This window comes from Meles meles, chromosome 16 (assembly GCF_922984935.1).
Source record: "Meles meles chromosome 16, mMelMel3.1 paternal haplotype, whole genome shotgun sequence".
Taxonomy (NCBI): domain Eukaryota; kingdom Metazoa; phylum Chordata; class Mammalia; order Carnivora; family Mustelidae; genus Meles; species Meles meles.
In genome coordinates this window covers 68,574,522-68,600,211 of record NC_060081.1, presented here as the reverse complement: position 1 = coordinate 68,600,211, position 25,690 = coordinate 68,574,522, and the positions used below count along the sequence as shown (strand labels likewise).

The 25,690-nt window shown below is 54.3% G+C and overlaps 1 protein-coding gene across 2 annotated transcripts in view; it reads right to left on the bottom strand.

Annotated features, from left to right (window-relative positions):
• SLC12A5 (solute carrier family 12 member 5) overlaps nt 1–25,690 on the bottom strand; it is a 37,369-nt gene that overhangs the window by 2,582 nt on the left and 9,097 nt on the right. For both annotated transcript variants that reach the window (XM_045981545.1, XM_045981546.1), the window contains exons 2-25: nt 21,346–21,440; nt 20,895–21,026; nt 20,413–20,559; nt 18,948–19,002; nt 18,373–18,503; nt 16,373–16,614; nt 15,435–15,646; nt 13,653–13,823; nt 13,257–13,355; nt 13,058–13,115; nt 11,029–11,203; nt 10,296–10,414; nt 9,877–9,975; nt 8,794–8,913; nt 8,411–8,515; nt 7,007–7,175; nt 5,007–5,202; nt 3,951–4,120; nt 3,448–3,579; nt 2,492–2,599; nt 1,266–1,388; nt 974–1,173; nt 594–608; nt 197–330 (exon numbers count right to left, since the gene is read on the bottom strand). In XM_045981545.1, coding sequence (XP_045837501.1) covers nt 197–330; nt 594–608; nt 974–1,173; nt 1,266–1,388; nt 2,492–2,599; nt 3,448–3,579; nt 3,951–4,120; nt 5,007–5,202; nt 7,007–7,175; nt 8,411–8,515; nt 8,794–8,913; nt 9,877–9,975; nt 10,296–10,414; nt 11,029–11,203; nt 13,058–13,115; nt 13,257–13,355; nt 13,653–13,823; nt 15,435–15,646; nt 16,373–16,614; nt 18,373–18,503; nt 18,948–19,002; nt 20,413–20,559; nt 20,895–21,026; nt 21,346–21,440 — 3,207 coding nt within the window. The remainder of the gene's footprint in view (nt 1–196; nt 331–593; nt 609–973; nt 1,174–1,265; nt 1,389–2,491; nt 2,600–3,447; nt 3,580–3,950; nt 4,121–5,006; nt 5,203–7,006; nt 7,176–8,410; nt 8,516–8,793; nt 8,914–9,876; nt 9,976–10,295; nt 10,415–11,028; nt 11,204–13,057; nt 13,116–13,256; nt 13,356–13,652; nt 13,824–15,434; nt 15,647–16,372; nt 16,615–18,372; nt 18,504–18,947; nt 19,003–20,412; nt 20,560–20,894; nt 21,027–21,345; nt 21,441–25,690) is intronic.

Sequence of the window (25,690 nt, the reverse complement as noted above, 5' to 3'; positions counted from 1 at the left end):
CACACCCCGCTCCCGGATGGAATGGGGGTTGCGATCGGTGCCAGGGAACCCCGGGCCTTGGAACCGTCCGGGTCCCAGGTAATTGAAGCAGGACCGGGCTCAGCTCTTCCATTCCAGGGCTAGGACGCCGGCCCCCTGACGTCCGCCTCAAGCCCCCACCCCGCACCCCCCACCCCCCACGTTAGGTCCAGGATACAATTTTCATCACCGTTGCGGTTGCGTGGAGGTCCCGGCATGTTGAGCAAAACCAGCTTGGCCTCCCGGGATTTCTTCACGATGACCTCGTTCAGCCGCACGGCGGTGTGCATGCGCCGCACGTTAGACTGGTTCCTGGGGTGGGAGTGGGGGACGGGGGTGGGGGGGGTAGAGGGGAGGAGGGCGCGTGAGCTGGAACTGGGAGAGCTGGACCCACGACCCTCCTAGCCCCGGGGGCACTGGGCCGCTGGCACCAGGTCAACCCTAGGCCTCTCCAGACTGGGCTATTCAGAGACCCCAAAGGCCAGGACCACGAACTGAGGGTTCATGATAGAGTCAGGAGAGCAGGGACCCTGGCCAACCCAGAAGAGGGAATAAAAAAATCCTGAAGCACTTACAAATTCTCCCACTCCCTTCAGGAAACACAGGAGAAGCAAAGAGAAGAACAAGAGAAAGGTCAGAAGAAGGAGAGACTGAGGACTTGGGTCATCATCACCCCTTACCCATCGCCGGCCACGCCCACCCTTCCCCCCACCCCCGCCGTAGGTACTGCCCCCCCCAGCCACACCCCCTTCACTTTTTCATTGGCTCCGCCTGGGAGTACTGATCCTCACTAATCAGCGCAGCCCCCCAGTTCTCAGATTGGGAAACCCAGACAAGGTTTGGGCTGGGTCTTCCGACCAGGACCTCCTCTGCTCCTTTGCTCTGCCATGGGGAGCAAAGACGCTGTAGGCTCACCCACCCCCAGCCCCCAGCCCCCAAGGCCCCAGGCCCCTACGGCTTCATGCTGAAGAAGTCCTTGATGCCCTCAGAGGAGACCGGACTGGGGCCCTTATTCTTCTCTGCTGCCGACTTGTCCTTGGTCCAGGTGAGATGCACCTTCTCTGGGTCTGCCTCGCCCTCCCCTTCCGGTTCCTCCCCTGGGGACGGAGAACTGCTGGGGCAGCTGGGAGCGCTCTGGTCATGGATCAGCTGCACCTGGGAGATGAACGAGGGGCCAGCATGTGACTCCTGTAGAGGCCAAAGCTTCTGCCCCCACCGGCTAGGGCCAGACGACCCCCGCCGCGCACCTCCTCCTCTGGCTTCTCCTCGCTGTCACCAGCTGTGTCTTCTGGGACATTGAGGCGGAGCCGAGTGTTGGCTGGATTCTTTCTCCGGATGGAGCCCCGAGACTCATCTGTGATACTCTGGATCTAGAGAGTGACACGGGTTAGGACCAGCTCTGCTCTCACTCAGCACCCATGCCCTGCAAAGAGCTACGGCCAGAGCTGCTGCTCAGCCACAGGCGCGCACTGTTCAAGCGGTACCAGTTGTCAGAATACTGCGGTGTGTCCTTGCCAAACAGCTACTGCCCCGCTCACCAGGCTGCTCCAACGCATTGGCAGAACACCCTCCAGCAACCAAAGGGTTAACGCTTGCCCCCACCCCGACCGCCCCCACAGGGCTCTATTTTAGCTTAGCGCCCAGGGCCAGTTCTGCGTGCTCAGTGCCCTTGACATCTCTTACGCCTTTTACTATCAGCCCTGGAGTGTTCATCCTTCCCAGCTTCCAGAGGCACCCATCACCCATTCCCCTGAGGACCCATTAACCCCAACCTGAGAAATACATTACTCACACCTGGGAGACCGCCTCAACTGTGGTCTGTCTCCCTCACCTACAGGATCTGCCCCCCACTCCCCAGGCACCCTGTCACCTGCCCTCGAGAGCTCTTCTGTCCCCGGTCCCAGAGTACCATCGTTCATTTCCCCGAGGCCTCCACTCCCTGAGGTGCAGCTGTCCTCCCAGCTCCCGGGGACGAGCGGTCCCACATTACCCACACCTGGGCAGTCTGACACCCACACCCCACGGGAGACTCATCGTCATCACCCCTGAGAACTCTGCAACCACACCCTAGGAGGGGAGCCCCAACTCCCACCATTAGCTACATCCCTTATTGCCCATCTGGTGCCCGCTCTGGCAGGGTTTATCACGTGATCCCTGGTCCCCCACGCTGGCAGCCCGTGCCCGTGAGGAATCATTATCCATATATATTTAGCTTCCGCTGTTCTCCGTTGGGGCCCAGAAGTCACATACAGAGGGGGGGAGTCTGTCACCCAAGCCAAAGCCCTTGGCATCATGGCTGGCAGGCTTGGTAGGTGCAGTGAGGCAGGCTCGAGGGGGGGAAGGGGGATGAGTAACGCTCCAGGGTGAAGGCGGTGCCAGCGGCCAGAAGTGGGAGCCCTGGGCCGTCCCTGCCATGCAGACCCAGACTGGGCAGCAGCTTGAGGCGCTCAGAGCCCTGCCAGGGCGAGCTCACCTCCCGCTCTCGCTCGTTCTTGGTTAAATGCATCTGTTTGAGGATCTGGGAACGCTGCTCCATCACCAGGGTCTTCTCGTAGGTGTAGGCTGAGATGTCGCTCTCGTGCTGTGGGCGGGCAGTGACAGGGGCAAGGGAGGAAAGCTTGAGTTCAGGGGCGAGGCCAAGGGAAGGGAGGCAGCCCCCTCTCCTTCCGCCAGCCTAGGGCTTCTCCATCTGATGACCTAGTTTAACCAATAGCTGTGGGAGGCAAGGACGAAGCATAGGGCAATGCTCCTTGAAGGCAATGCAGCTCGTTCCCTGCTCAGCCCAACGCAGGACCAGGCATATGAATGGGTGAATTAATGAATGAGTCGATTAATTAATTACCTGGGTGAATGGAGAAGGGGAAGACATTTCATAAAGGAACAGTGATGAATGAATACATATAGGGATGAATGGGTGGTTGAGTGAATGAACACATTAATGAACACAGAGGGACGGGCGGAGGGATAAATAAACGGGAAGAAAGGAGAAAGGAGAGGCTCTGGCCCCTAATTGCGAGGGGCGTAGACTCTGAAGCCAGCTTGCCGGGATGTGAATCCCGGCTCTGCCGCTTAGCTGTACTGTTGGGCAAATTACTTAACCTTTCTGTGCCTCGACTTCCTAATCTGTGAAATGAAAATGCCGATCGTTCTGTTTCACGGGTTGCTGTGAGAATATATGTCAAGCGTATGAGACAGCGCCTCGCATCTAACGGCACAGCTGTTCTTATAAAGGGAGGGAGGGACGGACGGGCGGATGGAGGGACAGACTGACTCTTGGGTGACTATGTAAGAGCTAAGAGCTGGACAAGGTGGGGAGGAGATCCACCGTCACACGCTGATGGATTTGGGGCTTGCCCTATTCGGTGCTGGGGCCAAGGGGAAAGAGGGCCAGGAAGGACTCCAAAACCTCCCGGCAGCTCCCGCGCTCACCATCTCCACCACCTCGACTTCCGCGGTGATGCGTAAGTGGTACAGAAAGGTGGTCAGGTCCTTCTTCATCTGGATGCTGTTGTCGTCCATCTGGGCCACCGTGAAGATGCGCATCTTGCACTTCCGCCACACCTGGGGGGGGGGGGGTGAAAGGGACCAGAAAGGTCCAGCCCAGATGCAGTGAGGAGATCCAGAGCCCGAACCTAGAGAGGACCCTGTCCCTCGCCCTTCCCGCCCACCTTCCCACACCCAAACACAGACCCGAAATCCTCTATCTCAGAGGTCACTGCCTACAAAAACTCCCTTAAGTAAGGGTCCCCCATTAAAGCATCCCTTGCATGGGTTAAGCACTGCTCTCCTTTATAGGCAAGGACACCGCAGGAGGAGACACACTCAGTTCCCAGACAAGGGGGGTAGTCAGCCCCCTTTCCCAGGAGCTCTCGGGGAGGAGCTCGCCCGGAGGCTGGCCTCGGCTGGAGCCCCGGAGCCACGCCCGCCCTCACCTTGTGGTGCCGCAGCAGGAAAGGCAAGAGCATGAGCATGCCGCCGTCGTGAACGATCCACCAGACGTCGATGCTGCCCTCCGAGAAGCGCTCAGGGTTCCCGGGGAACATGGACACGTTCTTGGTGACCAGCAGGGCCAGGTGACCAGCCGTGGTTTCCCGGACCAGCTCTGGGGAGGGCCAAGGAGAGGGCCAGATGGGAACACAGTGACCCTCCCCTTTCCCGCACTGGCAGCTGCAGAGGCTCCTGGCACCCAGCGCCCCACCTCACCCCCACCCCGGCCTTGGACGGAGTCATCAGAAAACCAGCATCCACGTAGGTCTCATCACTTCATTGTTGTTTGGATTTGGGAAGGCCTCTCAGCCTCGCTGGGCCTCAGTTTCCCCACTTGTCAATGGCAGTAACACCACGTGCCCTTCCTATTAGGAGCTTTCCTGCGCATGGCCTCGTTTACGCTCTCAACTGCCTTCTAACTATGACTCCCCCCACCCATTAAGGATCCAGAATAGCCTGGAGTCGCCAGGGCAGCCTCTAGATTTACCAGCTGTGTGACCTGGAGCAAATTCCTCAGTCTCTCTGTGCCTTGGTTTCACACCAATAAAGTGGCGATAACAGGGACTAACCCTCCCAGGACTGCTGAGAGAACAAGAGGCTTAGAGTGTGGCCCACGGAGCGCGGTCTGTAATCGTTCGTTATTGTGTTACTACCGAGGGATCTAGTGCTCAGAGAGGGTGAGTCACTTGTGAACCATCACACAGCTAGGAAGGGCCAGAGGTGAAGATTCAGACCCCGGCTTCTCTGACTTCACAGCTGCAGCTCTCTCCACGGGCCTCCACGGATGCCCTCCCAGGCCGAGCCAGCTCGGCGGGGCCCAGGACTACCTCCTTCACACCTGAGTCCCAGCACCCAGGGCAGCGTCTGGCACATGGCCAGCTCTGAACGCCCACACCAGCAGATGCAGGGTCCGCACCTGTCACATCTGGGAAACAGCACCCGGTCCCAGGAAGGAGAACCCACGCCCCCCCACCCACGGCCCCACGCCCTCCCCGTGTTACCAATGAAGTTCCTCCATGTCTGATGGTCTTCCTTCTGCCGCCAGTTTCGGGGCCAGCCGACGAGGACCGTGTTGTGCTGCAGCCCCCCGAGGCCCCCAGACTGAATCAGATGCGACACGCCGTCACGCAGGTTGGAGGAAATCACTACCTGGCAGAAACCCTTCACTTTCTCTGCCTCCATCAGGCGCCGGATGGACTGGGGAAGGTGGCGGTAAGGGGAGCATGTCAGACAAGGATGAGCCTTGGGCCTCCCTGGCCCCTTCGTGGCCTCCCTTCCTCCTGTCTGTCCCCTGCGTCATCCCGATCTTCCTGACACTCGGCCCAGGGTGCCCGAACTGTGCATGGCTCCCCATGTCCTGTGGCTCCCATTCCTTGTTGATGCGTCAAAGCTCTTCATGACCTTACCCCGCACTTGCCCCCACCCTGCCATTGTTCGCAGTCTCCCTGCAAGCCCTCCAGCACCGCTGGGACCCCTCCCCCCACTGTCCATTCCACCCTGCCTGAGACCACCCCCCCCAGACCAGCATGGAACGGGGCTCCCCTGCACGCCCAGACGATTTGCTTCAAATGACTTTTAAAAAGTTAGCATGGATGATAAGCAGTTTAAATGCACGTTCCGCCTGCACGATGAGGGTAGGGCTCTTCCTACTCTCACTTTACAGAGGAGGAAATTGAGGCTCAGAGGAATTAAGTCTTGCTTAGGCCACCCAGCTAATGGCTGTCACTGTAGGGGTGAAACTCCAGGGCTCTGACTCCATCCCCCACACTCTGGACCCCTACCCTGATGTCAGAGAGGGCCTCAACTCCTACCTCTGCCACCTCCTGGCTGTGGGACCTCGGGCAAATCACCTAACCTCTACGAGCCTCAGTTTTCCCATCTGTCAAATGGGAGTCGTGACAGCTACCTCATTTAGGAACAGGGAGAATTACAAGACATGATGTGGGTAAGGTAGAATGTTGCCTGACAGATTGTAAACACACAACACATTCTATTCCTCGGATATGAACCCTAGTGGGTTTGAGAGCCCTCTGGGTATGTTCCATCTTCCGACTAGCATGGGAGCGCCTCGAGGGCTGGGATTTGGTCTCACACCCCGCCCCCAATCTCCCCACGCCTGGTTCACAGCGCATTCTCAGCCTCTGCATGTTGAAGGAAGCTGACCAGCAGAGGCCTCCAGCTCTGGGCCTTGACAGATTGGTGTGAACGGCCCAGTGAGGCAGAAACACCAACTGTCACAAGCCATTAGGGGTGCCCCTCCCTATCTCGCCTTACCTCCCTCCGGCCTTCTTTCCTTTCTCCACAACTAGTCACAGCCCGAGAGGAGAGAGGCCGGGGTCGAAGACAGAGCCCACTTTCTCTGCTGCCCACAAGGTCCCAGACACCTGTCGGTGCCCCATCCTGCACAAGCTGCCCGCCCTGGCCAGCCCTGGCTCTGGACTCTGCTCTGAGAGCACGGACCGTGGATGTGGACAGGAGCAGGCGACCCAGAGCGAAGGCCCCGGGTTCAAATCCCGACTGTGCTTCCAGCCGGCTCTGTGGCTGTCAGCAAGCTGCCTTCCCTCTCTGAGCCTGTTTCCTCCTGGACTAACTGTGGGCACTCATACTGCCAGTCCCACACGGTGTGGGGATCGAGAGAATCACAGATGTGAGAACACCCTGAAAGGTGTATCCTTGGGCAGGGAGAAGTCTGGAGTAGCAATCAAGCCGTCCTAATCTGAGTCTCTGTTTTCTGTCCTTAGACAAGCGCCCTGACTTCTCTAGGCTTCAATTTCCTTATGCATCATATGGGCCCTTTGGGCTCTGACGGTCCTCGGTTCTGAGAGCTGGATTCTAGAGTTCCTTAGAATTCCTGCCCTTAGATTCCTGTTCTAAGGAAGACGACAGAAAAGCCAGAGCCCACTTCGACCCCAAGGGTGGGAAGGAGGGAAAGTTTAAAGGGACAAGGACTGTCTTCCTGAGTGCCCTCCCGTTCCCCCTCCCCACCAGGGCCTCGGCTCACCTCCTCTGCCCGCTGGGCCTGCGGATGGTTATCCAGAAAGGTGCCCTCAAGGACGGAGCCCACAATGGTCAGGCCCTTCCCTGCCTTGAGCTGGGAAGTCAGCGAGAGCAGCTGGGGGTGTACCACATTCTGGTCTTGGTCCACGCGCACCAGCACCAGCAGCTGTGGCCTGAAGAGGATGCAAGGTGGTCCACACCACACGCGCCCAACCTCCACCATACACCACACACCCCCGTGCCATAAGCCAGTGAGTTCACTAGCCATCCATCCTCCATACCCCCATCCCCTACCTGTCCACTTAAACATCCACCATCCATTTCCTTGAACATCAACCCATCCCACCAGCTCCCGGCACAGCCACCCACGCACCCACCCACTCACCTCTCATCCACCTCCCTTATCCATCCATCCATTCACCTATCTAGCCATCTGGTCCGTCAGTCCCCCACTCGTATCTGTACTAATGTCCCTATGCATGCATTAATCACCTAATTACCTGACATCCACATGCCACCGTCCATTCACACATTCACCCGTCAGCGGTCACCCTTCAATTCACATATACACTTGGCCAGCGACCCAACTATGTATCCATTCATTTCCTTTTTCATTTGCCCCCCTGCTCCAATCCATCTAAACTGGCCAGCGGTTTAGGAGAATTCTCTAAGCACTCGGGGTTAGACCCTGTGCCGAGCATTTAAGAATTCACAGACGAGTAATATAAAGCCCTGATCTCTGGAAGCCCCAGTTGAGTGGACACCAGCAAGCGCAAGCCAGCAATGTCCTAGGCATAGCTCAGCCTTCAGGCCTTCCTCTTGGCCAAGCAACCTGAGGGAGATGAGTGAGGCCAGGCTTACAGAACCGTCATCTAGAAAGCACCCTGGGTGGAGAAGTGGGAGGCAAAATTCCTGCTTCTAGTTCTGCCTTCTGTGACCTCTGAGACCTTTTCTGGCCCCTGACTTCCACACAAGTAAAGCGGAGGGATTGCTCTGAATCTAGAGATTTCTGGGAGCCCCTATAACTCTCTAAGTGAATGAAGCCCCCTCTCCCTCCCAGAGCAAATGCCACACGACGTTACATCGTCTGTCTCTGCGTGTGCCTTCTCCGTGGACCTGCCAGCTCACTCGGGTTCCTGCAGACTAGAAGGGGGCCTGGTGTGGATCCTGCGGTCGCACATTTTTTTAAACACATGATGGAATGAACAGAGGGATGCAGAGATGGCAGCTTGGCCTGGCCCTGGGTGCTGCAGGGGGAAAAGGTCAGACTAGGCCGGGCTGAGAAGGGGAGGTGAGGGCAGACCATGGGCGGGGAGGACAGCACTCACTGACCAAAGCAGGTGAGGAGAGTCAGACCCTCCCTTTCTGTCCTTCCCCTGGGCCCTCCCACGCAGGCCTGGCCACTTACCTCCAATTCTTGGTATGTGGGGGTCCTTCCTCCAGGCGTAAGAGAGCATAGCGTGCGGCACTGAGGGACAGGCCTCGGATCCCATCACCCCACTCCTTCTCAGCCCTGGGAGTCCGAGGGGATCAACCAGGGAAGAAAGTCAGGGGTGTCAGTAAGACCCACGCGCACCCAAGTGGCCACCCCAGGACAGAGGCGAGGCAACCATTTCTGCCGCCTCCTTTTCTCAAAGCTCCAGCCCCTCCCTCAGCTCCTGTCCTCTATTCCCCACTCCCACCCCATCACCCATCCCCTCCCCCACTCTTACTTTATCCCCACTCCCTCCCATCCCTTAGCCTCTCCCAGCCCTCCCCATTATTCCACCCCCACCCCCACCCAAAGCTTACCCACGGTACTCAATGTACTTGTAGATGAGCCCAGCAATGAGCATGGCCACCAGCGCATAATACCAGGAGCAGATAAACATGAGCGCCAGGCAGAGGCTCATGCCCAGGAAGGAGAGTGTCCTGGACAATGGGGAAAAGACGCAGCCCCTGAGCCGTGGCAGGACTGTCACTCGTGCCGGGGATCAGCAGGAGTTAGATGGGGTGTGGCGCGGACAAGAATTGGAGGTCTAGGGTGGCTCAGGTCTGGGGGAACTCGCAGCATCATCTCCATGAGCAGCCCCATGGGGATTTGGGACCTTCTGGATGAATGAGCAGCCGCAGACTGTGTACCACCCCAAGCCCCACACACCTCGTGAGTCAACACACTACCTCGCTTCAGTGCCTTTGACTCTGCCAGACCACCCTGCCAAGGCCTTCCAAGGCAGAGGTCCCTGGAGGGAGTCGGAGCCAGGATCTCCCAGTAAGAGTGTGCCCCCAGGAGGAGGTGACTGGCGGAGCAGGAGCACTAAGATGGGAGTCGGGCAGCCCGGGTCCTAGTCCTGGTATGCCATAGTCTTTCTGGGTGACTTGGGGCCAGTCCCTTCCCCTCTTTGAGTCTGTTTCCTTTCTGTAGAGCAAGTAGGGTCCTTCCTGCCCTGTCTGCCCCACAGGCCAACTGTGAAGCCGAAGGGCCATAAAGTGAAATGATCAGAAGAGCCCCGGGCTCCATGTAGTAAGCATCTTCTGTGCACCAAGCCCGGTAACACTCACAAGGGCCCCATGAGGTCAGTGCGGTTGTCACCCCCATTTCACAGCCAAGGAAACGGATGTCTCTTCTTCTAGTCTGTACGATGTTGAGCAGGATGGGCAGGGTTGGGACCACAGCTGAGACTCCAGATGGTCCTGTTATATTACTATTTGTGATTAGAAGGAGACCCTCTCCAGGATCTTTCTCGTGCTAGTGGGGCTACAAAAGCTGGAGAAATGGGCTCCTTATTTAAGTTGGGGATCCTTAGACCTCGGGGATGGGCTAGGGTGAGGCGGGGGTCGGGATGGAGGCGAGAGGCTGGTTCCGGCAGCCAGGGAAGGGGACAGGGCGCCCACCAGTGGTAGTATCGAAAGCGCGGCCTCCAGTTGGGCGTCCTCAACAGCGTCTGCACTGCACAGGCCAGGTTCACAAACATGTAGCACATCAGGAAGAACCTGGAACACGGAAAAGCCCCGGAGAGACAAAGATGAAAAGGGAGGCAGAAACAGCAAGAGAAGCATAAAGAAAGACAGTGGGAAAGAGGATCAGAAATTGGGGAGGTGGTCAGATCACATTCTGCTGCTCAGGGAGGGATTCAGAGGCCAAATCCCCTTAAAACACACCGTGGTGCAGGTGGGAATGAATCTCCATATAACAAAAGGCGGACCGTTAAACAAACTGGGTGGGCTATCCAGGGTCGCAACTGGAGGATCCAGGTAGAGAGACGTCCCCCCTCCCCCAGAGCTGATGGAGAGGGCAAGAGGCCAGCACGCACATAGAGAGGATGGGGGCGACCTCATCAAGGGACGCGATGAGGATTCCAATCTCACAGATGCAGGCAGTCAGCAGCAAGGCCCATGTTGGCTCTCCGTTTGCTTTGCCGTGGCCAAAGACCTGGGGACAGAGAAGCCACCATAGAGGTCTGAGATCTCAGAGACTGGTCGTCTCTCTTCTCCAGTCTTGGGGACTAGTGCAATAGAGGCAGGACTCCCCTAACCAGAGGAAGGAGGGAGAGGACATGTATTCCTCACCCTTTAGGGGTACCCAAGGGGATGTCAGGCTTTGGCTGTGTCTCTCCCACTCTGGCATTGGTAACTCAGTGCAATGAAGTTCGAATCATCCCTTAAGGGGAAAAGAAGCACCTGTGGGACAGATGGAGAAGAGCTACAGGGTCAGCAAGTGGCCATGACTGTGTGCTCTGTGAATCTTTTTTTTTTTTTTTAAGCACCATGGAGAGAGCTCTATCCTCTTGCCCTTTGGCTGCCTCCCTCCCTGGTCGCTCAGCCAAAGGAGGGCCATTTGTTCCTCCCCTAAGAGCAAACAACTCTCCCCAAAAAGATGACACTGCCATAGGCCAGATCCCAAACAAGGCACACCCATTCTTCGTGGGAGTGCAGAGCGGAAGGGCCCCAGGGGGCCTTGGCTCCCTGGGCGGCCTCTCTGGGCAGTGGCTTGGCTGGCTGGTGTAGTGGATGGGCTGTTCTTTCCACACTCCGCCCCTGACTGACCTGCAGGAAGGGCACGATGCCATCCCGGGAGATGGCCTGCAGCAGGCGTGGGGCCCCTGTGAGGCTCTGCAGCCCAGCCCCACAGGTGGAGAAGAAGGATCCAATGACAATGACCCAGGGGGACGGCCAGGCCAGTGTGCCCACCACCAGATTGCCATTCACAGCTTCGCCAAACCTGGAATGAAGGGACAGGAGATTCTGGGTGAGCAATACCTCCTCGATTTCAAGGGCATGTCTCCTACACCAGCCTCAGAACCAGCTGTGCCCACCGCAGGCCTAGGTTCTAAGGGAGCAAGGCGGGAATGGGACGTGGGGGAGGAGACAAAGCTCCTGATACCCTGGACACTTTCTATGTGACCTTGGACAACTCATTTAACCTCTCCTTGCTTCAGCTTCCTCAGTGGTAAAACAGAATGATGATAAACCCATCTCACGTGATTGATGACCAGATAAAAGGAGAGAACACAGGTAAAATGCTCAGCACCATGCCCGGAACAAGATACTAAGAGTGATCACAGTGAATGGTCAATTGTGTAATATTATGCTAATCTGGCCAAATCTCTTAGCTTGTTAGAACCTGTGCCTCCATCTGAAAAATGGGGTTCCGACCTCATTGGGTGGTCATGGTCGTGTGGTGTGAACATCAAAGATAAGCAATTTCTAACAATGGCACTCTCTTCGGTTGGAAGATGTCTCCTAGGTCGGTAAAGAGAGCCCTGTGACTGGAGTGTGGAACCGGAGGTTATGCTCAAATGGGCCATTGCTGAAGGACTACGAGAATCAGATGAAGGGTTTTACTGGATGACTCGCTGAATCCCTCGCGATCCTGTGGGAGGTCTATGATTAAATGAAATAAGTGTTGATTAAGTTGCCTTCAAAAGTGAATAAGTGTCATATATGCAAATTGTCCATTTGGCCAGGTCACTCCCTTGCTAAAACCTTTCAGGGTGCCTGCAGCTTTCTATAAAATAAAGCTCTAATGTCCTGGTACCAAAAACCAGGCTTCCAGGACTGGCTCCAGCCTCATGTTCCCATTCCCCCCCACCCCTTACAGAAGCCAGGACAGCACCATGGAAACTGACTTCTGTGACAAGACCTCCTACTTCACCCTGCTGGTGGCGCATGCCCACACCCTTCAAAAGTGTATGTTCCAGAAGCTCTGAATTGCTTATAGCTACAGGCACCCACGTGCATGTGCACACACACACACACACACACAGAGCTGTTTCTCTTCTCTTCCTTTGTTCATGCTGTTCCCACCACCTAGAATTCCCTTCCTACTCCTAATCACCTAAGTAATCTCTACACAACATTTAAAGCGAGGAGGATATGGGGACGCCTGGGTGGCTTAGTCGTTAAGCGTCTGCCTTCAGCTCAGGTCATGATCCCAGGGTCCTGGGATCAAATCTTGTTCAGAGGGGAGCCTGCTTCTCCCTCTCCCATTCCCCCTGCTTGTGTTTCCTCTCTCACTGCTTCTCTGTCACCCTCTCTCTCAAATAAATAAAATCTTTTAAAAAACAAATAACTAACTAACTAGAGGATAAATGAGAAAATGTGCATAAGCACTTGCAGCATCGCCTCCTCCTGTCCAACCCCCTGGGGACTGGGTTGCAGTGTCCTGTGCACAGCCAGAGCCCTGGTACTTTACTTTATCCCACTCTTGTCACTCTGCATTCCAAGTCTGTTGTTGAGTATGGTTACCAGCCCCCAAAGAGCTCCCTCGGGACAAAAAGTATGTGTTATTTATCTTTATTCCCCCCAGAACTCTGGACAACAATCAACACATAGACATCTAGGAAGTGTTACGTGGGTTAATAGATTTTAAAAAGAGAGAGAAAGAGAGAGACCATCCAAGCTTCTTGAGCAAGATAAAATATAATATAAGGTGAGTTTGCAAGCAACCCTGTGAGACCTTCCTCCCACAATTCCCCTTGCACAGGCTCAGCACTCCCTCCTGCGTCTGTTTGCCAGAATTTAGTCCCCTATACCCACCACCCAGGACAGAATCGGCCCTGATTCCCTTACTTACTTGTCCCGCAGGACGACCCCCTCAATGCAGGCCCCAAACAGAACAACAGAGCTGATATCTGTAGTAGAGGATGAAGGAGAATCTCCAGGGTGACATTCCCATTTCTCCTCCCAAGCTAGCTGGGTGAGGCAGCAGCTGAAGCTGCCCTCCCCCCAGGACTCCCCACTCAGGGTGCTCTCAGCCCAGCAGTGCAGGATACAGACAGCAGAGGTGGTGGCAATGGCCAGGATAGTGCCAGTGGGAATTGACTTCTGGGCATCCCGTAGGTCCCCGGAGCGGTTAGAGCCAGCCATGATCCCTGTGAACAGAGGAGCAGCTAAGACAGGGTCCACAGGAGACCAGACAGAACAAGAAGAAAGGACACCAAGCCCGGAGTCAAGTAGCCTGGGATCTAGTCCTGGCATACCAACTAGTGTTGAGAACTTGGCCATATTCTTTGGCTTCTCCTGGCCTTAATTCCCTCATCTGTGCAATGGGAACTGGATTGCTGGCTCCTGCCCATGTGATGAGATTGTAGGACTAAGAAATTCCCCACATCATCATTGACTCTCTCTACCCATCAGTCCCAGGCAGAGTCTTCTGAGCTCCCCTTCACCTGTGACTGAGGGGAAGTAGATGCCAACCAGCAGGGTGAAGTAGGAGGTCATATCGCTGAAGACGTAAGGATGGTCCATGTCCACAGGGGTGCCCTCTGCCAGGCCCACCGAAGGCATCCCACGTCTCTCCACAATCACCCCTTTAGTCAGGTAGGAGCTCCAGAGGTTCTCTGCGGGAGGAGAGAGGATGCTCAGGAGGAAGACCAGAAGTCAGAGTGTTAGAGCTCTAGCAGGAGGTGGGGTGGGCAAAAAAGAAGGGTCAGTGTCAACCACTTCTCACTCCCCTGGGGTCTTGGCTCTATTTTATTTCCACCAACACTTCCTAAGCTCCTGCTTTGGGCCAGGCCATGTCCAGAGGCTTTGCACACGAATCAGATCTAGTCCTTGCCCTCAAATAGTCCTGTCTAGTGGGGTAAAAAATCATGTAAAGAGCTATCTCAGGCTGATTCATTATGTCCCAAACTGATCTCAGCACCCAGCCACCTCAAACCAACTCCTTTTTCATGCCCCTTATCTCAACAGATGGCACCACCACCATCAATTCAGACAGTTTTATGTTGCCCTCAGCTGCTCCCCTGCCCATCTCCACTTCAAAACCATCTCCAACTTCTGCCCACGATTCCTTTTAAATACTTCTCAAACACGCCCCTTCTCTCTTTTCCAGGGTTCCTGCACTTCTGCACTATTGACATTTTGGGCCAAATAATTCTTTGTCATGGAGGGCTGTCCTACAGCACTGTAGAATGTTTAGCAAAATCCTGGTTTTTACGCATTAGATGCCAGTAACAAGCATCTAGTTGTGATAGCCAAAAATGTCCCTAGACATTGCTACATGTCTTCAGGACAAAACAGTCATGGGGGAGAACTACTTCTCCACGCCCACTGACATCACTCCATCACTCTGGATTAGAAAACCATCTTCTCTCATCCGGACTCAGCATCACCCTCTTCCTGGACTCCCTGATACTGTTCTCTCTCCCTTTTACCTTATCCATATTAACAGCCAGAGTGAACCTTTAGAATGATGAGCTGACCAAGTCCGTCTCTTATCTGAAACCCTTTGGTGGCTCCTCATTGTCCTTAGGACATGGTTCAAACACTTCAACATGGCTTCCAAGGCCTGCCACAATCTGGCTTATGCCAACCTCTCCAACATCACTTCTTGCCCTTCCTTCCTTTGCACTTTATGCCCCAGTCATACCAAATTATTTGTGGTTGGAAGGACACAATATGCTCTTCTCTGTCTGCATGCTCTCAGGCAAGCTGTTCTTCTCCCTTAATTCCTTTATTCCCCTAGTATAACTCAAAATCTCTTATTTTTCCCTCAAAACTCTTCTAAGATGAGTCTAGGAAGGCTTGCCTTGCCACCTTGCACACATGACTTCTCCCTCCGCTGTGAGGTCTCTGTTCATTGGATGCACATCTACTCAAATTGCAATTTATTAGCTAATACATCTGTGTCTTCTATTAGACTCCTTGAAGCCAAGGACTATGACCTATTTATACCGTATTCCTGGTGCTTAGCACAGTCCTAGAAACTAAGATGATGCTTAGTGAATAGTTGTTAAACTGATGACTTTCTTTCCTACTAGGTGGTAAGATATTTGAGGGCTCCCTGATATTCCTCCATGATACCAAGGACAGAACATGGACTAGAGTAGGTGCTCAATTAAAACTGCTTGAATTTAAGTGAATCCCAAGGAGAGTTCCTTAATCCTGACCGTTTAACCCACAATCCCTGTAGTGTTCCCTGGACACCAGCCCTCTTCCCTCCCCCAGACCTTTGATGAGGCCACTGGCGGCGCCAGGGATGCCCTGGATCTCTGTGACATTGTTTCGGGTGAAGTACTCATCACAGGTGGCGTTGAGGAAACGGGAGGAACAGAAAAGGCCCCAGAGCCGTGTGGTCACCGTCTCATTTCCTTCCCAAGCCAGCTTGGCACAGACATCAAAGCCATGGCGAGACAGTGTGCGGTTCCCCAGGAGGCAGATCCTAGGGAGAGAAACAAGGGAGGAAGATGGGGGAAGGACATAACCTTGCCTTGGCTTCACAATAGAACCACGGGGGGAGCTCTAAAAAAACACAGATCCCAGGGCCCCGAATCCAGAGATTCTGATTTAGTTGGGATGGAGCCCAGAATCAGTGTTTTTCCAAAGCTCCCCCAAATGATTTTAATATGCAGCCACCGCCAAGAAGCACCGTTTTAGTGCAATGCTGTGTTTCAGCACCATGGACAACAGCCTCCGTGCGTCATCCTGGCAGTGACATGTAAGGGAATCTGTCCTTAAGAAAGAGGCACAGAGATCTGAGCCCCTAGACCCTCTCTTCTGTCACCTTGCCCATGACAGAAAAGATGTCCAACACTAATAAGTTGTCCTATTCCAGGAATTTGTCCCCATCCATGAAATGCTCCCCTAACAGAGAGTCATCCCTTCAGATATCATCCCACTTGGTTCTTCCTAAGCCTACCCCACCCGCAAGTAGTTGACCCTCGCAGGGGGAATTCTGCCCACCTCCAGAATGTATTATCCCATCCTGTAGAGATTCCCCCCAAGCCAGGAGAGATTTTCGCTCCCAAGGGAGGTTGCTCTGAGTCCACAATCGCTCAGATTCTGAGAGATGAGGAGAGGGAGGTTGGCAGGGGCTGGCATTGCAGACCCAGAAACCGAGCCAGGGAGGAGGAAGACAATGCCTTAGGCTCAGAGCAAAAGCACTTACGGGAAGTTGGGTGGGTCGAAGGCAGATTTGATGACCCCAGCATAGATGGCCAGGATGGAGAGGATGACACAACCCAGGAAGACAAGGGCAAATTTGTTGACATACTTGACGCCCACAAAGACCACAGTGGCCATGCAAGTGAGCACACAGGTGCCATACACACGCATGTTGTTCAGCATGGCTGCTGCCTCCCCGCTGGCATCTTCTGCCTTAAAAATGGCCATAGCTGGGAAGAGGTAAGCCTGCAGAAGGGGGGCAAGGAGGTCAGGTGAGCGACACAGCAAGAAGAATCACCCCCAAGGATATAACCCAAAGTGCAGAAAGACGCTTTGGAAAAAAAAAATGCTCATCACAGCATATTTACAGTAGCGTAGGACTGGAAATGACATCCACTGATAGGAGGAGATGCGATCATCTGTATTCGTTCTGCACCTGTGTATTTTCTAAAATTTCCATACCAAATATCAATATGTTGCTATTCTTAGAAAAGGGATTTTCACGTATAAATGATATGTACAAAGGGAGCTTCTAATTATTTAGGGAAACCCATACAGATCTATTTGACAAAGACAAAATACAATATCATGTTGTAAAACAAACAAAAAAAATAGAAGGAAATACACCAAAATGCTAATGGTGAATTTCTTTGGGCAATTATTACTTCCCTTTTTATGTTCTCTGATATATTGGCAGTTTTACACAATGGGCAGAACTGTTTTTATAATAATTTTTAAATTATTTAATTTTTTTAAGTCATGGAGTTCTATTATTATCCTCTCAGAATTTGGCTCTTTGGGTCTTTTATTCACCATCCATCCTCCCTGTCCCCATACTCCTCCATTCTGCCCCCAAACCAGACGCTGCATCTTTTAGTTTCCGTTCTCCAAGACAGTGCGATAAAGTGGAAAAGCACTGGCTTTGGGATCAGAAAGGCATAGCTTCATATCCCTTCCACATGTTCCTTACAATTCCTGAACTCTGCTTTCCTCATCTGTAAAATGGGGACATTATCTAACTCATGGAACTGTTGTTAGGACAAACTAAAATGATAAATTGCAGGCCAAGGAGCCTGGATATGGTAGGGGCTTGGGAAATGTCAGCCCCACTTTCTGTGTACCAGGCAGCCCTCCTCAGCTCCCACCTCTTCCTGGAGGGGCCGGAAGAGCCAAGACCCACACCAGCAGCCTCCCCTTCAAATACTGACCAGCAACCTGACCTCTTCTCATCAGTCATTACTCCTAACAGGTCTCTTTACTTGGCCCCCTCACATCTTTCTTCTCTTTCGCAACCTACTGGTCACCAGCCCTGGACAGTGAACACGCACAAGGCAGCCAGCGCAGTCCCAGCACGTGGCAGGCAACCAAGATGCAGCTATTGTGTGACATTAGTTTTATTCTTTGTTATTATTTCTACCACGATTTTACTCTTATCGACCACCTCTACTACTTAGTAGCTGAGTGACCTTGAGCAAGTCGTCACCTCTCTGAGCTCCCCATTTCTAAAATGGGCATAACAATACTTAATCCTCATGAGGATTCAAGAAAATGACTGTAAAGCGATTGGAACTCTGCTGAGAGCACAGTGGGTGCTCGATGAACGGCAGCTGTTCGGTTACGTAATTACTGTATCTTGTCTCCCCAACTAGACTGTGAATTCTTGAAAGACAGAACCACAGGGGTGCCTGGGTGGCTCAATGGGTTAAGCTTCTGCCTTTGGTTCAGGCCATGGTCTCAGGGCCCTGGGATCAACCCCCACATCAGGCTCTCTGCTCGGTGGGGAGCCTGCTTCCCCCTCTCTGTCTGCCTCTCTGCCGACTTGTGATCTCTCTCTCTGTCAAATAAATAAATAAAATCTTAAAAAAAAAAAAAAAGACAGAACCACATCTGATTTCCTTTTGGCCTCACTGAGTGGCTTGGACCTCTCCCTAGGAGGTGTCCAGGGAGCATTAGTTAACTGACTGACAGCCTGGAACCCCACATGCCCTCCTCGACCCCTCTCACCAGCAGGATTTCAATGGTGCCCAGGATGTACATGGCCCCAGCGAAGGTAGTGCCCAGGTAGAAGCAGAGGCCCACGGCGCCCCCAAACTCTGGGCCCAGAGACCTGGAAATCATGTAGTAGGAGCCGCCAGCTGCAGAAAGAACCTGGTGTCAGCGAGTAGTTCGAGGGGAGCTGGGAGCCGTTAGGGGTGAGAGGGCTCAGGGACAGAGGTGAGAAGGGGGTTGTTCTGGGCCCCACGCCTTACAGGCTGCAGCCCTAGGACTGGTGGGAGACTAAGCCAGCCACTCTGAGTGGATTTTGTTGCACTAATTACCATGTTGCTAATTACCCCTCTAAGGAGGTCATGGCTCAGAAAAATAGGATGACAGAGAGGAGGGTCTCAGGCAAAGGGAGATATGGCATTGCCCTGTTCAACTCCATAAACAGCTTCCCTACCTTCCCCTTAATACCACTGCCCCCACGTACCCCACCTGAAGGCCCATAAACCCTATAGCCCTGTCTCTCCTTTCAACCATCCAGGCCGCCCTCCCAACCATCCAGGCCCCTTCCCCCTCCAAGAAACCCCATCACATACCAGGTACAACTCCATTGGTTGCAATCGCACTCATGGAGATGGCCGTGAGCATTGTCTGTCAGGAGAGAGATCATCAGAGTGGCAGCTAGGGCAGGGGCCGCAGTGCCCTGGGTAAAGGCCAAACCTTATACCCCATAAACACCTGCCAAACCCACAAGCCCTTGCTGAGCTTCTCCCTGGTCGTGTTCCAACCTCTACTCCTGCCAAGTCCTTCTTGTCAAGAAAACCTTTTATTCACCACGCACACAGAAGCATCACAAGCTACTTGTGCTCATCAGAGAGCTCTGGAAATCCCAGTTTGGCCTCTGACCAGCTGTCTGACCTGGGACAAGTCCCTTCACTTCTCTAAGCCTCAGTGTCTTTATCGATAAAATAGGCATGCTGTCTTCCTGCCTAAAGGCACACGCTGAATCTGATCCTCAGCAGATGTGTGACAAACCCAGACGAGGGACGTTTTACAGACTAACTGATCCATGCTCTTCCAAAGTGGAAACGCCATGGAAGACAAAGAAGGAAGCACTGCTCCAGATTAATGGAGGCTAAAACGAGCTCATAAATGAATATGAACGTGCTCTTGAGTTTTCTCCAGTTACGGAGGACATGATTGGGACAATTGGCAAAATCTGAATGAGGCCTGCCGCAAAACCATGATTAAGGGGTCACTATTAAGACATCGTTAATGTCTCAGTGTTAGTTGCCTGGTTTTGATCATCGCACTGTGGTTATGTAAGGGGATGTCCTGGTTTTTAGTAAACACACACTGAGGGATTTGGGATAAAGAGGCATCGTGCCTGCAACTTGCTCTCAAATTCAAGGGGAAAACGGTACTTAGAGAAGGGAATAAAAACGATAATAGGTTAACGTCTATTCTATTCTCGCAAATTTTCCGCATGTCTGAAATTCTGTCAAAATAAAAGTTAAAAAGAAATAAAATAGGGGTACTAGCGTCAGTCCTGGCTACCACACACGCAGAGGTGGCTCTAGGGTCACGTGCGAGGAAATGAAAACATGGCGAGAAGTAGGTGTTCGGTGAATATTTGATATTTTAGGGAGGATGGAAAGGATCCTGTTACAAAGCTGTCTGTGACCCACGCTGCCATTTTTTGTGCGCCCGGGGCCGACCACAATGTTAATGACTGCGGTTTTCAAGGCTCCAGGTTAGAAGGATTTGATTGCCTTCACTACACCTATCTTTTTCATCAATGAATCTGCATGACTTGTGTAATTATACACACACTCACACACACACCCAAACACAGATCCAGGTGAAACCTGGTTAGTGGCCTTCGGGGAGCAGCCCGTGAGAGGCAGGAAGGACCAGTCAGACCTAATTTACTCTCAAAGCTCAAACGCAGTGGTTCCTATAAAAAGCTCAGGTCTGATGCTTCCCCGCCTCCCTCCCCCCACCCCAGGTTCCTGCTCTGGCCCAGCGGTCCCGGGGCGGGGAGGGGAAGGCATCACTCACACAAGAGCAGCAGATGAAGACCATGCAGAAGGCCTCCATGATGCCCGCGATGCCCACCACCCACGTGAGTCGCAGGAAGAGGATGACGCCAAAGATGTTTTGCAGGCATGGCAGGTACACGCCCATGAAGGTGCCCATGCGTGGGGCCTGTCGAGGAGGCCAGCGTCAGTTCCCGCAGCGCCTAATCACTGCCAACACCCCAGACCCACTCCTTCTCCCCTTTCTCCATCTCCTGCTCTCTGACTTTCTCCACCCCCATCCCCTCATCCCTCCTCCCTCTGCTGCTCAACCCCTCTCCCTCTCCCCTCCTTCTTCCATCTCTATCCCTCATCCTCAACCCCTCCTCACCCTCTACCCCCTAACTCCTAGCTCTCTGCCTCCATCCTCCACCCCTTCAATGGACACTCTTTTGTCTCCCCATCCTCTCTCCCACCCACCCCTCCTTCCTCCCTCATCCTCCGCCCCCCCACCCAGGCCCTCACCTGCACTGGTTTCTTTTTTCCACCCTCATTATTTTCTGCTTCTTCATGCTCCCTACTTCCCTGGGGCAGGTTGGTGTAGTTGGCCAGGCCACTGAGCAGGGAGGACACCATGGGGCTGGTGTCCATCTCCTCCTGTGGAGGGAGGGTGGCAATGGTAAGACACAAGGTCCTAGGGAAGGGACAGGCGAGCTGCGTGGTAGGAGGCCGGGAGAGATGGGGTCAAGGATATCGAACCACGGGGGCTGGGATGACACGGGGAAAGAGGAGGAACAAGCATGGAAAACCGGGAAAGAGGATAGCAGGATAAGGAGAGGGAGCAGCAGGGGTGGCGGGGAGGAGAATAAGGTGGGCCTGAGGAGGGCGCGGAGAGGAGGACACCTCCCGAGGGAGGGAGGGATGGCAAATGAACAGGGAAATGAACTGGGGAGGGGGGCGCGCCCCAGCAACCCACCTCAAACAGGGCCATGTTCTTGCCATCGTACTCCCTTCCCTTCTCTGTGTCAGTGCTGTTGATGAAGGGGCTGCTCTCCTTGGGGTTGCCATCACCTGAGAAGGCAGAGGAGCCAGGGGTCTGGCGTCAGCTGGTTGCCATCCCTCTGCCCGCGCATCCAGCTGCATGGCCACTTGAACTCTCTGAACCTCCGTTTAAGGGAGCTAACGGTATCCCGCCGAGCTGTTTCAGTGGACAGCATGTACAAAGAGCCCAGTTTTTAATGAACATGTGAGTGCTTCCTTGCTCTTGGGGGTCCTTCTCCATTCACCAGGACACCCTAGATTCTCCAGGTTCCCCTTCTTGACCATACCTGGGACCTTGCTTGTGTTCTGGGATGGAAGCATGCTCTTTCCCAGGGGCAAAGATAGAGAACACTACAGCCGGAGGCCCAAAGGAAACTCCACCTCTTAGAGAAGTGACCCATTTGGCATCTTCTGTGCTCCTCATGCATCTTCCGTCAACACATATTCACTGGCTCTCTCCCATGTGCCAGTCCGGGCATGGGGAGGGAGAAGGGAGTAAACACAGACCAAGACACCGTCCCTGCCGTACAGAACTCTCAGGCAGGAGAGATAAACCAAGATGCGGGAATTTCCAACCCAGAGTGGTAAATTCTGTCATAGAAGATGAACAAGGGACTGTGGGAATACAGGAGAGGCAGTCAGCCCATCCTGGGAGGTCACGGAAGGCTTCCCAGAGGAAGTGACGAGGAGGCTGAGAACTGAAGGATGAGTAAGAGCTAGACCGGGAGGGAAGCAGGAGGGTGTTCCAGCAGAGAGAACAGCATGTTCACTGGCTGAGAGGGGAGAGTGAACAGAGTGGGTCAGAGATGCTGAAAGAAGTTTGATCTGGCTTGAGTCTGACGAAGGGGCATGGAGAGAGGGGCTGAAACGTGGAGACTGACCTATGAAGAGACGAGCCTCAGAAGGTGTGGGCTGGGTCCTTAAATCATTAGCAGACCATGTTAAAGATTTGGGCCTTCATCCAGAGGACAATGAGAAACCATCGAAGAGTTTCAGGCAAAGAAGTGTCGTGAAGGGAGTAGTGTTTTAGAGCAACCACTCTGGCCTTTAGAAGAAGAAACACAGATGCTGGTTTGAGACCTTCAGCCATCCAGGCAAGGGCTGATGATGACCCAGACCACAGCAATGCAGGGCAATGGGCAGACTCAAGAATTACTGGCGCATATTTCTATGCCGGATGTGTGGGGATGTGGGAAGGGGGAGTCAAGGAAATGACTGGGTTTCTCCCATAGGTTAATGGGTGGGTGATGGCACTATTTAGTAAATGGGGGGGGGGGGGCAGAGAAGAGACGGAGGGTGGGGAAGATGCTGAATTCAATCGACGGTAGGGCAGAACAGGACACTCAAGCAAATATGTCCAGAAGCCACTTGGATATACAGAGTCTGGGGCCCAGGAAAGAGGTTGGGCAGAGAAAAGATGACGGTAACCCATGAGAATATGTGGAGGAAGCATGTGAAACCATGTATCTGGCTGAGATCACCCAAGGAGAAAAGCTCTTGGACACCTAGGAAAGGTCCTTTCAAAGAGATGTAGGAGACCTCCACAGGCACTTAACCTTGGCTTCAGCCAGCACCCTTTCTCACTTCTAGGGCTGAATCCCAGTAGCAGACATCTCTCTCGACCCTGGGGAGACTCTCCAATAAATAAATCCCGAATGAAGTTGAGGCCCTGTGTATTCCAAATTTCCTGTCCCCTCGTCTCCTGTCATGTCTCTCTCCACCTCCATCTTCCCAAATCCTTCCCCATCCTTCTTCTCCCTACCTCCTGGAAACCTTCCTTAGTCACCCAGCAGGGGTCCATCCCTAGAGCACGGCCTGTTACAAATCCAATCTCAGCCTGACTCAAAGTCGTGGAAGAGGGAAGAGATGCCTCACTGACTCAAGGGACAACTTCTCCTGCCTCCACCTCCACCTCATCCATCAAGCCAGGAACTCCTGATTCCCAAACGGGGGTGGGGGGGGGGGCACCATCACCTCTTCCTTCTCACGTATGAGTTCCTGGAAGTGACAGACCTTTCCCCCAGTGAGAACCTAGCACATAATAAATGCCGGCGGGGGGGGATAAATTCCCCCCAGGCTCCCTTCCTTACCCCCAAGGTCTCAGAAGAGCTGTCTGGGGCCAGAGAACAGGAGAAATGAAAAAAGAGAAGTGGGTTCCTCCTCCTTTTAAAATGCTGATAAGATGTTTCAGATTCTCAACACACTATGGAGGGCACAAGAGGGTTTGAGGCGAATGAGAGCAAATTTCTTGATGGTTAAGGAAAAGGGTTGGTCAAGATTTAGGCTCCAGTCCCAGCCTTCTAGGCTGTGTCGACATATTGGGCAAGTCGCTTAAACTCTCTAAGCCTCAGTTTCCTCCTTTGCAAAGGGATAATAATAGTGCTTAACTCACAGGGCTGTCCTGAGGATTAAGGGAAATAATGCGTATTGGGTGTGCCTGGCACATAAACGGAACCATTGGGGCTATTATGAGTACGATTATTATTCATGTATCTGGTGCTCCACCCAGACCGGGGTCCCCGTCCCATGCCCCTCCCCAAGCCCCAAGATTTAAGTCCCCTGTGGGTCTGGGTCCCTCTCCCGGCGGCGTCCGCTCGGGGCCAGAACAGCCGGACACGAGAGCCCCTCCTCTTGCCATTCACGCCCCCTCCCAAGCCCCTCCTCCCTCCCAGGGTCCCGGGGCCCGTGCGGGGCGGCAAGGCGGGCGTCCTGGCCCGAGATCCGGCTACTAGACAGCCCCGCGCCGGTCTCCATGGCGACCGCGCGGGCAGAGAGCGCAGCGCCGAGCCGAGGCGGCCACGCGCCCGCAGCCGCTTATGTAACGCGACGCGCAGCGCGGAGCCAGGCTCGGGGCCGGATCCCAGCTAGGAGCGGAGGGCCGGGGAGAGGATGGCTCGATAGGCTCGTCCTGGGTCCCGCCCTTCCACCCGCCATCTGGACGGGCCGCCAGGCCGCCGGCCGCGTCAGCCGCGGTCTGATTTCGTCCCCTCCTTGGAACGGCGGGCGCACTGGTTGCGGGGAGAGGGGCGAGCTTCAGGAGTTCTCAAAGGAGCCGGGGGAACTCGCCCTGAATCCTCAGAGCCAGGACGCAGGCTCATGGGTAGCGGCGAGTGGCGCGCGCGCGAGAGTCAGGGCCAGACTGAGGCTGAGCCCTCTCCGCCTGGCCCCCGCCCCGGCCCCCGCCCCCTGGGAGCTCTCAGCCCGAATCGGCTTTCAATTAAGCTGCGGCGGCCAGAGCTCCAGGGGAGGAAACAGGCGAGCGGCGCGGGCTAAGGATCCTCCCCCAGGGGCCTTGGACCAGGCCTGGGGGAATCCCCAAGCCAGATTGGGGGAGGGGGGGAGGGCGTCAGACCCCAAGGGGATAGGGGTCTTCTTTAGTCCAGAGGAGCCCTCTTACTCCTCGGGATAGTACCACCTCCCTGAGGTCAGTACCCAGGTCCTCACCTACATCCCCAAGAACCTAAGATCAGAGATGGCAGGGGCTCTTGGTCTGATAGACCCTCTTCCCTCAAGCCCAGGAGGTCCTTAGGTCCCCTACGACCCTCATGGGGCATCGCTGGGAGTCTGCCTCTCTCTGGGAACCCAAACATCTGACCCAGGTCCTGGCCACTCTAGTTCCAGGTCCTGGACCCTACACAGAGAGAGAAGATCTGGAGATGGACCCTCCACACTGAGTCTAGAAACTAATGGGGAGTGGGTAGAATCAAAGGAAGTTCCTCGTTCGACTCCTCTTCCACACACATAAATGCCTCTTTTCTAGCCCTCCTGAGACCCCATGGAAAACCCAAGACCCAGAAATGCAAAAACCTAGGGGTAGAGAAAGCAGGGGCTGGGGGATTGGACAATACCCTGTGCTGGGGGTGGGGGGGGCGGAGATTATCTCTCCCGCTGAGCCCCTGTCCTCAGACTGAAGGCATCTGAAGGGGATCCCAGATGGCAATGACCCCCCCCCCCCCCACACACACACACAACTCGTCCCCTGGGCACTGCATCGGGATGCCTGGATCTGCCGCAGACTCGACTTTGCCAAACCCTCTTCCCCTGTAGCCTAAGCCTCCCTGTTGGGGAGGGGGGCTGCTACTGGATGAGGCAACCCCCAGGTCACCGGAGAGATGGATGAGCTAGCAGGCCAGCCAGTGACTCCAACCTCTGTATACTACTCAACTTCAGGGTGGGAAAAGGGGTCTTAGACAAAGAATTGGGGAACCTGGTGTCCACAGCTTTCCCGAGCGGCCACTTGGCTCTGACTTGGATCCAGGATCCGGAACACTTCAAGTCTA